This window comes from Agrilus planipennis, unplaced genomic scaffold (assembly GCF_000699045.2).
Source record: "Agrilus planipennis isolate EAB-ADULT unplaced genomic scaffold, Apla_2.0 scaffold71, whole genome shotgun sequence".
NCBI classification, from domain to species: domain Eukaryota; kingdom Metazoa; phylum Arthropoda; class Insecta; order Coleoptera; family Buprestidae; genus Agrilus; species Agrilus planipennis.
Window position 1 is genome coordinate 1016475 of NW_020439007.1, and position 17008 is coordinate 1033482.

General features: G+C 30.5%; 5 protein-coding genes across 8 annotated transcripts; 3 read left to right on the top strand and 2 right to left on the bottom strand.

Moving 5' to 3' along the window:
* The first annotated feature begins 2064 nt into the window (after positions 1–2064).
* Positions 2065–2645, top strand: LOC112904896 (integrin alpha ina-1-like). Its single transcript, XM_025976064.1, has 2 exons — positions 2065–2313; positions 2389–2645. Exons 1-2 carry the CDS (start codon positions 2106–2108, stop codon positions 2643–2645), a joined length of 465 nt encoding a protein of 154 aa, XP_025831849.1. The 5' UTR covers positions 2065–2105.
* Positions 2646–3828: 1183 nt separating this feature from the next.
* On the top strand, positions 3829–4958 carry LOC108732650 (thioredoxin domain-containing protein 9). Its single transcript, XM_018463562.2, has 2 exons — positions 3829–3938; positions 4011–4958. Exon 2 carries the CDS (start codon positions 4027–4029, stop codon positions 4801–4803), a length of 777 nt encoding a protein of 258 aa, XP_018319064.1. The 5' UTR covers positions 3829–3938; positions 4011–4026; the 3' UTR covers positions 4804–4958.
* Positions 4959–5409: 451 nt separating this feature from the next.
* LOC108732651 (charged multivesicular body protein 6-A) lies at positions 5410–6529 on the bottom strand. The gene is made up of 5 exons (XM_018463563.1): positions 6346–6529; positions 6176–6285; positions 5876–6116; positions 5651–5819; positions 5410–5580 (listed from the first exon to the last, which is right to left on the bottom strand). The coding sequence occupies exons 1-5, from the start codon at positions 6409–6411 to the stop codon at positions 5531–5533; spliced, it is 636 nt and encodes a 211-aa protein (XP_018319065.1). The 5' UTR covers positions 6412–6529; the 3' UTR covers positions 5410–5530.
* A 309-nt stretch (positions 6530–6838) lies between these two features.
* On the top strand, positions 6839–7679 carry LOC108732642 (exosome complex component RRP40). Its single transcript, XM_018463548.1, has one exon. The coding sequence runs from the start codon at positions 6979–6981 to the stop codon at positions 7663–7665; it is 687 nt and encodes a 228-aa protein (XP_018319050.1). The 5' UTR covers positions 6839–6978; the 3' UTR covers positions 7666–7679.
* Positions 7680–7739: 60 nt separating this feature from the next.
* On the bottom strand, positions 7740–13125 carry LOC108732640 (vacuolar protein sorting-associated protein 18 homolog). Of its 4 annotated transcripts, none has more exons than XM_018463546.2 (13): positions 12977–13125; positions 11742–11922; positions 11456–11686; positions 11277–11377; positions 11131–11178; positions 10676–10987; positions 10360–10618; positions 9719–10299; positions 9215–9577; positions 8947–9151; positions 8620–8771; positions 8333–8564; positions 7740–8271 (listed from the first exon to the last, which is right to left on the bottom strand). In XM_018463546.2, the coding sequence occupies exons 2-13, from the start codon at positions 11902–11904 to the stop codon at positions 8027–8029; spliced, it is 2892 nt and encodes a 963-aa protein (XP_018319048.1). In that variant the 5' UTR covers positions 11905–11922; positions 12977–13125; the 3' UTR covers positions 7740–8026. The 4 variants fall into 4 exon arrangements, with proteins under 4 accessions (XP_018319048.1, XP_018319046.1, XP_018319049.1 ...); XM_018463544.1 differs by lacking the exon at positions 12977–13125 and adding an exon at positions 11989–12266; XM_018463547.1 differs by lacking the exon at positions 12977–13125 and adding an exon at positions 11985–12066.
* Positions 13126–17008: the final 3883 nt, after the last annotated feature.

Here is a 17008-nt window from a genome sequence, read left to right on the forward strand (position 1 = left end):
TAGATGTATAATAATCAATGATTTAAATTTAAACGAATCGTTTGTAAATAGGTATGCAACACATCGTACACTTCAGCATAAGAAATTGCTGATACTTATTACGTAATACTACTGTGCCCTGTTTAATATTTGCCAAATATTTATATTAAATATAGAATGCTCGAACTTTGCTTAAGGGTAGCCGCAACTTCAAAAAAAAATAATAATTTATAGACACGGGATAATGTAAACATCATACAATGAAAACGCCGCATAATATACACAGCATATTATACTAGGTGATTGTATACCTTCGCTTATAGAAACAAATGTCTGTTGGCCTTAAAAATGGATATTTCGTCATTACTGTAAATCCCTGATGTTTTATTCGTGTGTTTGCTTTTTTGGTTTACAGTATCGAGTGTCTATTGTATCTCTTATCAATTTTAGATGTGCAATATTTAATTGATAAAAGTAGTTTTCAATGATGTCATTTTAGGCCGAGACTTTGGCGTATCCGGATCTGTTAATTCAATCGGACACGGGTGTGCCACTTTGGGTGATAATCGCTGCAGTAGTGACGGGACTTCTGCTGCTTTTAATTGTTATATTCGTACTGTGGAAGATTGGGTTCTTTAAGAGGAAACGTATCAGCGATCCAACATTATCCGGAAACCTGACGAAGCAAAACGAACAAGAAACGTTGTTAAATAAGTAACAAAAGGAGTTTTGTCGCATTTTTTGCGACTTTAACCCACCAACACAAGGCTACGAGGACATTTAAAGGACTTGAGTGATACAAAAAGATCAAACTGTACATACCTACAAATTTTAAAAGAGCGGGACTCCCCTAAGTGGTGAAATAAAGTGAAGTTAAAGAGAAAGGTAAGTAAAGAAATCACTTCTTTAAATCCTTAGAACAGTTGGTTGTATTGCAACAACAGGAAAATCCGACGTTTATGACTTTAGCCAACGAATTGAGACGATCTAGTACTATTGTAATTAATGAGTAAAGTACTTAAAACTTTGAGTTTTTATAATATCCCTTAGTGTGGGTCCAATGCCAATGTTCAACTGAAGTTTTCAACCTTATTATTATATTTTATTGTTTAGCTAGCTAATCGTATAAGCGGACTGAATATTAATATGCATCGAGTAATGCTAGTCGTAGTTTAAAATAATTTATTGATTTTTTGTTAAAACATACGTAAGCGTATTCTGCATTTACTCTTAAAAGAAAGAAACGAAATCATACAGCTAAGCTTGTAAAAACAAATTCCTAGAGGTTTCTAAATTATTTTTTTTTATTATTATTGCGATTGGCTGTTTACTAGCAAACAGTCGAATGTTGCGATCACCACCCTATTGGCTGTTTTTTACATGTTGTGATGCGTGTACGGACATTTTTTATGGGTGCTATTGTACATTAAATTTAATGATAAGTGTTTTTTTTTTAATAACTTCACTGCCCTGTGTATATAGCTATTTATTATCGAATGGCATTTTTATAGTTCTGTATGTGTACGAATTAACAAAAATATAAAGCAGCTCCAAAGTGGTGCCTCCATAAATTAATTAATCCTTGTAAATTAATTGTACATACAGCCCATAATTTTCGTACTTATTGTTAGTATTGGTAAATATTTGTTATTTCGTTTAAAATAAATTATTTTGAATTCCTAATTACTTAGCTGTGTTTTGTTTTATTTTGTTTCCTCGTGAGTTTCCCTAAAATACTTAATTAATTGTGTTTTTTCTTTGTTTTAAATATACACTTTGCGTTAAAAAACGTTAACCATTTAACATTAAAATATTATTTGTGGTATTTTCGTTTTTATTTCTGTTCATACCAAGGGTGTTAGTTGGCAAGCCTTCTTTGAAAATAATCGCAAAACTACCTAGTCGTACTAGGATACTTTTCACTTTTAACATCAAACTTTAAATGCATCTTTAGAGTAAAACTGCTTGTTTGTATAGGATAATTTCTAGCAATATACAAGAGAAATTAATAGTCAATTTAAAAATTTATTACAATTTTTAATTGCTTTTTCGAATTCTAAAGGGACTTAATAGAACGAAAAATTTCAGACTTGTTTTTATGTTACAGTGCTGCAACTTCGTATGTTATGTACGGAGGTGAAGTGAAGGGTGAGTCTGCAATGAAATACTTCGACGACATCGGTTCACGAGTCTGGCACACTTACCAAGTCGTGAACGATGGTCCCTGGCGCGTCACTGACTTGGAAGTTGATATCCAATGGCCATGGCAAGTTGCCAACGACAAGGTGCAGGGAAAGTGGCTCTTATACTTGGAAGACATCCCCCAAATCGAAGGCAAGTTTTCCTCATTTTATTATTATCTCATCTCTTTTAAAAAATACTTCTGTTTATTATTTCTAATTATCACAGGTAAAGAAAAGGACTATTGTTTTGTTACTCCGAGTCAAGGTGTCAATGTGCTCAACTTAACAAACCGTTTCGAAAGTGGAGAAGATTCGCCCCCTGATAATCTTCTGGCCCCTCCTTCGTTTAATCAGACTGGATTGGTATCATCGTTGGCCTTTCTACCACCGGCTAGGAGNGCTTCCATGGTTTCATTATTAATCCTTCCGTTATCTTTATTTTCACACCAATGGGGGTTAGTTATTTTATGTGAACTGTCCTGAACGTGACGAACTTCTGAAGAATGAGGAGTACTAGTATTACGCACTTTTTTCTTATGCTTTAAATGCACCTTAACATGTCTAGCTAAATGCCAATTATCACGAAACATTTTAGGACAATCAAAGCACTGAAATATTTTAGGTTTTCTTTTCTGTGTTTTTACCGATGATTTATTATTTAATAAGTTGTTGTTTCTATATGATTGTTTTAAAGTTGTTGCTACATTTTTCTTGGTGTTTTTACTTTTTTGTGTAACTACTATTGTTGCTGCTTTACATTTGCGAATGTGGTTTAAGTATGGTTGTTTAAAATAGAATCCCTTTAAACATTTTTTACAGCTTGCAAGATATTGTCCACATTTGTACATATGTAACTTATATCTTTTTGGGTCAAGAAATTCTTTTGAACATTTTTTGCATCTCAATTTTGTCTTATTCATCATAAGGTTGGATAATTTACTTGTTTTTGGTTTATGTTTTTCTAATGCACTGTTGCATATCCTGTTCTTTTGAGAATAACAATATTGTTTAATTATTTTTTGAGTCTCTAGAAAAAATTTAGCTTGCTGATATAAATCAATTCTTGTTTTGTCAGTTGTGAAAATGTCATCCAGCAGCAAATCAACTTCTGTATATAAAATGTTCTTGTTACGATACTTATCGTCCTCCCCAAGCTGACAAATACTTTTTCTTAATTTGTCTTCTGTAGCTAGACAAACACATTTAAAATTGTAAGAAGCATTTAGAGCATTCCAACATGCAATACAAAGGAATGTACTATCTGGATCCTCCACATCCTAAAACAAATAAGGTGAAATACTTTAAAGATACATATGACCTTTTATTACAATTTCTGGTATACACATTTCTATTTTTGATCTTGTAGAAATTTTTTTGAGAGGATCCATAGTGTTAATACTTATAAATTCCGTTAGATTTTTTGAGGTATATAAACAAGTGCGGCACAGTTTTTGAAATTCAGTTTGCATCTTTTTGAATTCTTTAATTTTTCTCAGAAAAATATGTAAAACGTTTAAAATATTTACTCTTTTGAAACCATTCAAACCGATTCAAATTTGAAGGTTATGTGTATATCTATGCTTTAGTTTCTTTTGTTTTTATGTTGTGGTGGAAGTGAATTTTGTAAAGGGTCTTTTAATTCTCTGCTCGCTGCTGCTGCTGCTCACCCTGACGTATCTGTAACGTCAAAAATAAAAAACTTTGTACACATGTGTGTAAAATTTGAAGATTTGTTAAATTAATGTGATTTTATTTGTGTTTCACTTAAGTAAAAGGGTAGGTTATTTTTAAAATGTTAAGCATTTGTTTAAATATTATGTGAATATTATCAATAAGTTTATTTTACAGTTACAAAGGAACTAAAATGGATTCACAAATACTTGAGAACAAAGTTTTACAAGTAACGAAAACTATTGAAAAACAAGTCGATGCTGCTCTTGAAAAACTAGAAAACTTAGACGTCAATGACATCGAATCTTTACGAAAAAAACGAATGCAAGAATTAAAGGCTTTAGAAGAGAAACAAAGAGTATGGCGACAAAATGGGCATGGTCAATATGAAGAATTGCCTGAAGAAAAAACTTTTTTTGATACCATAAAAAAGTCTGAAAGAGTCATTATTCACTTTTACACCAATACAAATTTTCGTTGTAAAATTGTTGACAAGCATCTAAAAATTCTTGCGGCAAAACATGTAGAGACACGTTTTGTTTCGTTAAACGCCGAAAAATGTCCGTTTTTGGCAGAGAGATTAAAAATAAAGGTGATTCCAACAATTGTATGCATTAAAGACACTATACTGATTGACAAAATTGTGGGTTTCACATCCTTGGGCAACCGTGATGACTTCACAACAGATGTATTGGAATGGAGACTTGCTCAGAATGAAATAATTAATTATGAAGGTGACATTACATTACCACCTACTGAACAAAACACCAAGGGAAAATCCAACAAGAGTTCAATACGAGATGGAAAGTACAATGCAGAATCAGATGATGATCTAGACATTGAAGATTTTTCCAAGGAGTTTGAACTGAAAAATTCAAAGAACAATAGTGATAACATCTTAACAAGAGAAGAAGAAATTGAACTTGGTTTGATAGAAGAAGATGATCAACAAAATGAAAAAGACAATTAAAGGTATTCATTATTCTTTGTTTCAGTTTATAAAATTTTTTGCAATTTAAGTAAGTTTTAGTATATTACTAATATATTTACACCAATTAAAATTTTATAATAATATAAATTCTCACTTGTTATAAGTACTGCTTTTAATAAAAAAGAATGCATAGCTTTAATTTTTAAATACTTTGGCAAGTAGTTAACACCCAAAAAGTACATCACTAATTTTCATAAGGAACACCGTTTCAAAATTCTAAATTATCTTTTGTTTATGCATTTTATTAATGTAAAACGATGCAGTAATACTTTATATATTCGTTTGTATGTAGGCAATCGATTTCAGCTTCATAATTTTATACATACTTTTAAAGTGTATGGATGAAACGGTGTGTATACTTTACCTAGAAGTGGCTTTTTGGCACTTTTATTTATTGACATGTTTAGGTACTTATAATTTAAACGTTATTAATTTATTTAGGTTCTTTTTCCATATTTGAATTTATTTAGTTAATAATGATGAAAGCAACAGCTATTATTATTAGTAAGGGATTTCTTATTGCAAAAGGAAAATGGAGCAGTATTAAACCTCTGTATTTATTTCACAGTTGAACAAACACAGTTAGATTGTTAAAGGGTCGTCTATTTTCGTTAAAAAATAGAAAATGTAATCAGCTTATTACTTACAAGTTTTACTTAAAAACAATAACAAAAAACAAATTTATTATACATTATGTTTACATAACTTAGGCTTCCAAAGCTACCGCTTCCCTGGGTTGTTTCTCTTTGGTAATTTCTGTACAAAAACAAAAAAGCACACATATAAATGATAAACGTTTTAATGACAATATTGCTATCATGATTACCTTTAATGGCATGTGTTGGTACATCTGGCAGTTTATCATTTGTACCAGCAGCTGGAATTTCTTCTGCAGGAATATTTGGAAGTTGCTCCTCAAGAATCTTATTTAATTCATCTTCTACAGCTTCTTCGTCTTCTTCTGTTAGATTGCCACTGAGAAGAGCATTTATTTCCTACAAGATTAATACGTTACATAAGATATTACTCTTATAAAATTTAGTAAACTTACTTGTTGTTTTTCTGCTCCTTCTCTGGTTTCATCAAGGATCCTCTCAATATCTTCAATCTTAAGAATATCGTTGACTTTTTTCAAGGCCTCATTTCCTAATTTAAGGCCTTCAACAACTCGAATTTCTACTTGAGCAAATTCCAAATCATGTGTCAACCTTTCAAGTGTTTCAAGTTGCTGATCAGTCTTTACTAACAATTGTTCTTGATATCTTTTCTTTCGAAGCAATAATTTGGCACGCCTAAAAAAATTCAAGTGATAAATCATTGTCACTTTTGTATGTTTACAATTGATACATACTCTTTTCTATTTTCTTGAAGAAGTTGTTTAGCTAATTCCCTGTGGTTATTTAAAGTTGCCTCAATTCGCCTCTGATACTGTTTTATTTTATCACGTTGATCTTTTAATTGCTGAAAATATTTTTAAGTTTGTTTTTGAACTTTTGAAAACATAACCTCCAAGATTCTTACTAAAATTGCTCGATCTTGTTCAGTTATCCCCGCAGGTTTTTTCTTTTTTCCAAAAATTATACCCATAGTTAATCAGATATCGCCAAAGTCGCGTTTTCCTAGTATATTTATTTACAAATATAATAACATATTTTTTTATATGAACTCATGAATCATCCACATCACATCTGATTAACATAATTGCAAATTATTTGAATTTAGGGTGTCTAGGAGCTCAGTATCGGAAGAGAAAACTATCAATTTTGAAAAATTTTTATTAGACAATAATTACCTTGTAACATTGACTCGAAAGTGGGAAATTTTCTGTTCATTATTATGTTCTTCGTTTTTAATCAATGCTGCTTGAATAAATAATAAAAATCTGAATAAAGTCATTGTACATAGTTAGATTGGATGCTGAGACACTAAATTTATCTCTATGTTTAGGTCTACAGGTTTAGATCTCTATGGTTATTAATTATAGCTCTAGTCTATGAATTATAGGTTATATTATATTATCTATGATTATAGGTTATTTGATCAATTTTACGTGCTGTTATTAACTCAAGTTTTGAATTATTCAGACAATTACGCTGTACTTTCTTCAATTTTGCTTCTAAAAATTGTTTACAATTACTAAATCAAGAGGTAAAGATGGTAATAAACATCGGGGACGTAGTTTATCCGGGTGATACAATAAATAACGTAGAAAGTCTTAGAGGTGTCACGTTATTCGGCCCAGGATTACATAGAAGTGATAAACCCAACAAGTTACAAATAACCCGAGCTGGAATATTAAGTTTTAAAACACCGAATGTTTATTGGGTTGAAAGTTTGCAAAAAAGATACGTTCCCAAAAAGGGCGATTTGGTTGTTGGTGTGGTGTCTAAGAAAGCAGGAGATGTCTTAAAAGTAGACATATGCAGCAGTGAATTGGCGTCTTTGTCGACACTAGCCTTTGAAGGAGCTACAAAAAAACAGAGACCTGATCTTCAGGTAGGAGATTGTGTTTATGCAAGATTACTAAGTGCTCATCGAGAAATGGAACCAGAATTAGTTTGTGTAGATTCATATTATAAAGCTGGGAAATTGGGACCCTTATCAGTCGACGGATTCTTAACTACGGTCAGCTTAAATTTAGTGAATCGTCTGTTAAACATTGAGAATCCATTATTAAGAACTTTAGGAAAGAAATATGTGTATGAAATTGCAGTAGGGATGAATGGTAGAGTCTGGATAAATGCACGTAGTACAAAGGATATCTTAGCTATAGTGACTGCATTACAAGCTGCTGAACATCAAAGTGACAAGACAATTCTGGAAATATGTAGAAAATATTAAAGGAATTAAAATTGGATAGTCGTCCATATTTCAATATTCTTCACCTGAAAATAAGCTTCAAAGATAAAAGGTAATTTTATGCATATTCTTTTATATTTATATAAATTTGCAAATTACTCAGCATATTGAAAGAATACATAGTTCTGTTGGTCTACAGACATTTACTAAATAAAACAAAAATTAGTTTATACCGATGGTTTATGCTCATTATAATTATAATTAGTTGTTGTTAATAATTGAACGTACGCATTTAAAAAAAATCATAATTCATTTAACTTAGAAAATGATGCTATACAATTCATAAAGCTCTTTTTGGGTTTTAAAGTATAATATTACCTACGGTTCAATAAATCTTAACAAGCTATTCCCAGTCTTTCATAATTTTTTCATAATCACTTTCATCAATAAAAGGCATATCGATGTTTCTTATCATATTTTCGCCACAGTATAAGCATTCGGAAGCTACAATACTGTCGATATCTGCTTTGATTGCCTCCCTTGTAGACAGGCCTGAGCATGTGCTAATGTTATCAGATTGTGCTGATAATGTGCCAACAGCGTTCAATTGCCTGTGAAGATCTGCTAATTTATTTTTCTTAATGGGCCCTTGAATAAAATGAAGGGAAACCGTTAACTGATGTACCACAAACATAAAAATAATAGTTACCTAGCATAGGATTCAGCTCTTTGAGAAGACAATCGTTATGAAACTTATGTCTGCATGGGAACAAATAAAAGGGCCTGATCATAAGAGTCAAGTTGCAGACTTCGCAAACATCTGAACTGCTCACATAAGTAAAGCTATTTCTAAATGATTGTATTTCCTTTCGAACCAATTCAGATGACTGTGTTGCTTCTCTCATTTCATCTTTTAAGGCTTGTATTTGCTGATTGTAATCCTAAAACAGGATAAAATACACAAAATCATAAAATATTCTCAATAGTTTATTGTACCTTTAGGGATTTACATATGGCATCCCTGAAATGATCGATTGTGACAAAATCAGAGAAAAACGGGAGGATGTCTTCAATTTTCAATAATTCACACTGTTGAATAAATTCCATGGCTTGTTCAATATTATCTTTGCCACTTACTACATGTTGTGCTATTGAAAGTAGAGAAAAAAGGATGTTTATTTGTTTATGTTGAACACAGAACAATAACAATTATAATAATATATAATTTTGACAATTTTACCAAACAATACTTTTAAAATTCTATATCCCATAAAACTGTTATTAGCAAGTCACAAAAAATTTTTCCGATCATAATTTACTTACCTATCTTGAGCCACAATTTCTTTCGAAGTTCTTCATCTTCTTGAGAAGGCATATTAGCAATTTGCTTCGCTAATTCAACATTTATAGTTAAAGCTTGATCTACAGCAGTTTCCCAAAGTCCTAATAATCCAGACAATTGTACACAGGCAGCGGTTAATTTCTTTTCTGTACATAATCTTAAAGCAAAATGTACATCATAGTTTACCTACAAATAAAATAAATATTATGCAGTTTTTTTTATAGGTTTCACATAGAAATATTAAAATACCATGCCGATATCTTGTCCTTGTGAATTCAAATATTCCATAAGTTTTTGTGGATCATATTTAGCAAATAGGGTGAGCAAAAGATTGTGAATGGCCTTTTCTGAACATTTCAATTTGCCTACGCAAAACTCGAGATATTTTACAATCTCTCGAGAGTGCTCCTCGCTATCGCAGCTTACGAGGGCTGGTAACAGCTTTACGGGACTTAAATGAGCACCTTTGTCGATCAAAGCTTTCACGGTAAATTTCGGGATTTCTTGCATCAAAATAGGAGCGAATTGATAAAACAATTCTCTGTTATTTTGGCTTTTTAGCACGTCCAGTGCTTCATGGAAATTGTTTTTGTAGATATGTTGTCGAATTAACTAAATAAAGATATTTTATATCTATTAAAAACTAAATATTAATTTAATAAATAGATAATTTATCAATTCACTTAGTGTCCTTTCATTCTAGAAGTTATTTCAGTAAGTAAATAAAATGTACACAAACTAAGATATTCTTACCTTCTCAAAATCTTTATTAACAATAGTAAGTTGTATGAGATTAGTTTTGTCTCCATGACTAGCCATGAGATCGTATATCGTTGACTTGTTATTTTTAATGCAATCTGACACTTGAGGAAGAGCGAGAAACGCCTGAAACTCCTTCTGCAGGTCAAAATACGTTGCAGTCTGTTCTTTGCCCGTGATCCTCATTTCTTCCAATTGATCCAAGTATAACTCCACAACCCAAATAACGATCAACGTGATCTGGGTTTTATCCTGAGGACTTAATCTTTCCATCTTTTTCTTTAGGAAAATTTTGAGTGCGTTTTTTTGATCGACTTGGATGAACTTAAGGCAGACTTCTTCGAAACTGGTTTGCGTTTCTGCGTACCTCTGAGCGCTTGCCTCGTAGACTTTTTTCTCGAAAAGCATGTCGGCTTCCTTTTTAAGAACTTGGTCGTAGTGTACCGGATTTTGACGTGAATATTTCTTTGCCAGATCAAACTGCTGTTTTTCACAATAAATTTGCCAAATGTTACGTTCTTCTTTAGTTATTTTGAAACGGAAAACGGCGTTTTCAGTAACTGCCCAAATGGTCCCTAAATAAAAAACAAACAATTTTTACTTACCCTCTCTAATAAAAAATAATAATAATAAACCTGTCATAGGGTCCTTTATGATATTGATCAGCTTTCCAAAAGCTTCGTTATAATTGTCTTCATATACAACGTCTCTGTTAAGTAACGAAATTCCTTTTATAGCATCAGTGTATGCAAGAAGTACATGAAACTCTGTTAAAACACAAGCAATCGGAGGCTTTTGGGACACTGAATAATCTTGATATAACGGTTTAGGAAATAGAATTGTTTCTGCATTGGCCAAAATTGAATTAATATTTTCTTGAGTAGGAAGGTCAAACTGAAAGTTGTATTTTTATTAATAAATAAATTATCTTTGGTACATTTTTAAACGTACTTTGCTATACAAAATTTCGCCTTCTGTCATCCAGGCTAGTGAGTCTGGAACAGTAAGATTTTCAGACCAGAATCGTAGTCTAGAATATCTCAGTTTGCTTTCAACTTTGTAAAAGGTATCTTTTTCTGGAATGTTTAAATATTTGTTAAACACTTGTTGCAAAAGTGGCTTTTCTTCACAATTAATGTTTCTTGCGAAGAAGTACAACTTGTTTGGAGTAGCAACAAAAATAAAATATTTATCGGTCCCTGTTATTCGATCGAAATGTAAACCAGTTATTGGAGTATCTGTGCCTTTGCCAATATCAAACACCTATTAAGATAAAAAAGAAAGCATTACAGCAAATACTGTCATATACCTATTAATAATTAAACATAATAAATTTATATTGCAAATAGTAAAAGGAACCAAATATCTTCATTCACATGCATTTGTAATGTTTACACCTCACTTACCAAACCATCTACTTCTTTATTTCCATAAATGGGTAAATAATTTGGAATCTAAAAAATTTATTTCCCAATGGACATAATATAGGTTTTAATAATGGTCAAGTTTTCCTTTGAAAATAAATTTAATATGATAGATGCAAAAGTCATACCTGCCTCCAATACTGTTCAATACTTGAAGAAAATCCACTTGTGAGAAACTTGTCTCCATCCAAGGCAATTTCTGTCTCAAAAATTAGTCCTTTTGATGTACCTACATAAAGAAATGAATGAATGTTTAAGTTAACAAAAATAGGAAATTATTTATAGAGGTTTTATTTATGTTGCCTACCTAATAAAATGGGACCAGTTGTTGATTCACTTTCATTAAGATTATTCCATGCAACTTCTGTAATCTCATGCCCTTTGAATTTTGTAGAGACCTTTAATTTTACTGATTTCCTTGATAAATAAAGTAACTCCGGTGATTTTGAGCCAAAACTAATTAGCAAATGATTACCACTGGGATCAAGAAACAAATTTGTCAATGGGCACAAAGCAGTATATTTATGTAATGAAATTTCTGTAACAAAACTATCTTTATTTCTCCTTCTTAATAATAGTCTTAGCAATTTTACCATTTTGTTGCTCTGGTTGGTGAATGTTCATTCGAAAGAGCATACCATTTGCCATAGCAACTGCCAGGTTTTTATTACTTATAGCGACATGTGTTATTTTCGCTGATGGATTAAAGCACATCTTACTCTTCGTAAAAATAGGAAGTTCCTTCTCCATTTTCATATTAATATAACCAGATGACTAAATAAAAATATCAAAAATGCAATATGTGATATATTTAATTCAATTAGGAGAATAATTACATACTATATCTGTTAAATCGTTGTTAGAATCTAGTTTTTGAGATGCTTGTTCAAATTGATCGAACATAGAAGTCATTTTGTACGTGATTTTTTGAATTTCAGAATCCGGAATGAAATTTATTGCACAATAAACACGACAACTGTTTTATTAGCGCACCTTAATCAATAAATTACATTGGCGTAATATGTTCTTTGTTATTTTTTATAAGAAAAATACGTTTTAATCGGTTTTGCTTATAGGTTTCCTAACCTATTCCCGTTTTTTTGACGTTTGATTCAAATGAACTATGTCTGCTGTGCTATGAACCATTTGACCTAATTCTAGCAATAGTAATCTTATCTATGGTTCTATGGTTTGGTTTGAATTTTTTGTAATGTAAAAATTGGGAGTCGTTATGAGACTATTTATTTGGAAGGAGAAAATATATTCCAAAATATAAAATTCGTTTATAGGAAATATTTTCCTTGCATGGAAATTTAAAAATTGGTGAGTTTTCTTGCAATACCTTTACATATAATTACTATTACAAAGCTTTGCGTTTCTGTTTTTTAATTAAACATACAACCGGAAATAGTTGTTGTAGTATTTGTGTAACGATTTTAATAGGTAGGACCATGTATTTTTTCATACTTGCTTGAACTTTTCTCTTTGTATGCATAAATTTTGTTTAGTTTATTGTTATGTATTAAATAGTAAATTGGTGAGTTAAATTGCAACTTACTTTGAGCGTTATCACTAGTGTAGATGTACTTTATAAAAAGATACAAATCAAAATTGAATTTTTTAATTGATGGCAGTATGTAGTAATACTTTATTATTACTTTTCTTTAAGGAATTAATCAATGTTTTTTACTTTCAACGATTTATAATTGTTTTTACAAGTAAAAATGATAACTGAAAATTAATACTTAAACCTGCTAATTTTTAATTAATTAATATTGTGCATTATACATATTAAAAAAAATAATTAGCTTATTATTAGGCTATTTACCTTCAAAAATTTTGACTCGGTATGTTCCGTCTACTCCAATGTAACTTGTTTTTAAACTTCTTACACCATTATTTGTTTAAAGTTAAAGCAGACGTTAAGAACTATTGGATAATACACTCTCTTTGTCACTACTTACTTACTTACGATTAGTAAAATGTTTTCACTTACATCTCGAATTTTTTATTTACTTAATAAATACATAACTAATGATGCACGATAGCTTTTGAATAGAGTATTTGTATCTTATAGATATGATAAGCATTTCTTTAAAGGTTTGGATATATGATTAAGTATCAAGTAAGTAAGCAGAGTTTATCAACTGCATACTAAGTTTCTTTTATACTGTGCATCCTGAATTAATGAAATCTACATTTATCACTCAGGGTAAATAAGTAAATGTTTGTAATTGTTGCAGAAATAGAAGGGAACACATTTCTGCTATCATCTTTAAAGCTATTTAATAAAGATTGTTTCCGTTTTTGAAATTACAAGCATGAATTATTACAGGTAGTTTAATTATTTCTTTTATTTTCTTTGTTAAATACAACAATTTTACTGTAGTTTTTTGCAGTGATACCTATCTTGTTACCATCCCAAGTTGAACAAACGAGTTGTGTGTGCAGACTCTTGAGCGATCGCTTCTGCAAGTCCTGCGCCACCCTTACGACTTTCAGAGATGGTTTAGTTGGAGGAAAATTTAAAGGTAATGATATGTTTTTAATTGTTTGTGTGTTACACACTGTATATTTTGTTAAAATTGTCTATTAATTTAAAAGCACAAATACAATTTGTCAACTAAAGACGCAGACAAAATGTGTAAAGTCAAATATCTGTGAGGGTGCCGCCAACCCTCTCCTTTGAATCTAAAACTACAATATTTGATAGTAAAAATTACAGGTATTATAACTAGCTTAGTATTTAAAATTTATTTGTCAGATTTTGGTAATTTTGTTTAAATAGGATGCAGACAAAATTTGTAAAGTCAAATATTTGTGACGATGCCGTCAACCCTCTCCTTTGAATCTAAAACTTCACAATATTTGATAGTAAAAATTACAGGTGTTATAACTAGTTTAGTATTTAAAATTTATTTGTCAGATTTTGATAATTTTGTTTAAAGGGGACGCACACAAAATGTGTAAAGTCTAATATCTGTATGAGGGCCCTCAACCCTCCCTATTGAACCTAAAACTTTTCTATTTCTGATGGTAAAAATTACGGGTGTCATAACAAACACTTAATTCAAAATTCATATACCAAATTTCGATAATTTTGTTTCTGGAAGACGGTAGACAAAATATGTAGTGTTTTAAGGGTGTTATCTACCCTCTTTTTTAAACTTAAGGTATTACAGATAGTGAAAATTAAATGGTGTAGTGGTAGGAAGCAACCACAAGATGGCGATACACTGCCTTTATTTGGATATTAAAGTTGTTACAACTCGCATATTTTCCCAAATTTATGTTTTAATATTACAATATTAATGCGTTTACTTATTATTATTTACTAGAATTACGACTTCCTCAACTTCGTTTCTTAATTTTAAATTAATTTTGTTGTTTCTTTCCACCTATAAACATTTGTAAAATGGGTTGCATAACTTAGAATAACTAACTAAAACAAAATTATCTTATGAAAAATTGAAATATAACCAATCAAAAGGTGTAATAGTGATGTTAATTTCGTTTGAATCGAAGAAGAACGAAATTGGACGAACTAAAGGTACCAAAACATGCAACAACACACAACAGGCAGTGTGTGTCGAGCGTGTATAGGAGATACGTTAAGGATTGTGTTTATTGTTGTATGGAATTCCGTTGCTTCACTGTCCAACAAAATTACGAAAAGATAAGTCTTTTCAAAATTGATATTATTTACGTTACATTATAAACCATTTAATATGTGAAATACATACATGCTAGTATATTCGTAATTTATTTAACTGGAATATGTAGGTGCATTTTTTATTAATTAATAACTTCATAAAAAAAAATTCCCACCTATTCAAATTAATTTTTTAATTTGGTATATTTCACAAAATTTCAGCTTTTATTATCTTTTTTGTATATGCATCACTATTGATTCAATTAAGATATTCAACTTAAACCATTTTAGAGAACTTTTAATTAAGTGAAAGCTTCTATTTGTAAATAATTAAAAATAAAAATGTTCATGCATCTTAATATTATATCTATTGATTATTTGCAAAATTATGATTGTCATTTATTATATTTTTAGGAAATACTTTACTGTCTACATTAGATTCCTAGAATTATACCTTTATTTACAAAAAAAAATTAAAATAACTTTCTTCCCTTCGTTCACTTATTTGATTAATTGGAAAAAAAAAAATTATTTTGTATATTGTATGTATTGTTATGCGATTTACCTTAAGTTCTTTTGATGCACTAAAACTATGACTCATATATGCCTATTCATTATTTTGAAAATATTTAAGTTTCATTGGTAAAACTTTTAAACTAACGTTTTAAAAAATATCGTCCATACGTTTAGTGCAATTTCAATGCAAATATGTTATTTTTATTAGTAATTTAAACAAAAATTAACTCGCAAATTTTTCATCTTTATATCAGTTATAGCCTCTGTCTAAAAGCAGAATCATGTGATTGCTGATACTTTATTGTTATTTTTTTGCTATTGCAAAACTAAAATTTGGTAAACTTCTTGTCCATATTAGCAGGTATACTATGAAAAATTTAGGTGTTTTCAGTTTTGTAATTAAAGCATGCGTTACAGGGTTTTGCAAATTGCACTTTTTACATTTATTTTACCTTACATACTTTAAAAAAAATCTCTTAAAACTACGAATTCCAATTAACATTTCTATTTCTCCCTCCTCTGTTTCATTTATTCTCCAACTTTTAAATTTAAACCTACTTTCTCTCTTATCATCGTCTCTATCCCTTTAAAAAATACATACTTTCTCATACATTTCGCCTTAATTTTTCAGTAATTAACTCTCTCATATCTTCCTCTGCCCTTTTATCCTTCCATTCATTCATGCACCTTTTTATCTCATCTTTTTGTATCCCTATTGCAACTTTGCGACATAATGTCTCCTGTCCTGCTTTTTAAAAAAACTTTTCCTATATTGGTGCACCTTATTTTGGACCAAAACTTATATTCATTAGTATTGGTACCCCTATTTAATACTGTAGCTCCTTTATTTCCAGAATTAAATCCCTTTTATACGTAGAATTAACTATCGCTTCCCAATCCTTATCTAACTCTCTATCCATCCCACATTTATTTAACCCTTCTCTATTTTGCTAACAATTTCTGTCTCTCCCTTTATCTCCCATATCATTTGATAATCTTCATAGTTTATATCCCCTATAATACTTCCCTCACGTTGTGAACCCATTTTGCCAACTTATTGTTTGATGATATTAATTGTAACTTGGCTTAGCTTTTGGTGAAACATTATTCAAAATAATTCATGAAATAAAAGCACTCTATGTTAGAGGATTAAATATTAAATAAAAATAGTGAAACAAAACCAAGTGCTTTTATTTCATTAATTATTATTGTTCGAGATTGCTCCTTTTTTTATACTAGACAAATCTTATCACCTATTATCTTCCATCCTTAATACATCCTTGAAGAAGTATATACACACTCTTTTGCTGTGAACTTAATTTCTTGTCATCCTTAACGCCATTTTGCAACATCTTGATTGTACTTTTTAACACTCTTATTTTAATTTTACCTACCACCGTCCCTCCCTCTCCTTTTCCTAACCATTTATTGTCATTATCTATCTTCTATTTATATATAAATGAATTGCTGTTCGTTAGTCTCGCTAAAACTCGTGAACCGATGGACCGATTTGGCTAATTTTGGTCTTGAATTACTTGTGGAAGTCCAGAGAAGGTTTAGAAGTGAATAATTATGAAAGTTGTTAACTGTCTTTCAGATTATTTGTCACAAATTATTTTTTTTTTATATTATACAAAAGTTTAGGTCTTTTATTTATCGATTGAGGCTGTACGAAGTCTGCCGGGTCAGCTA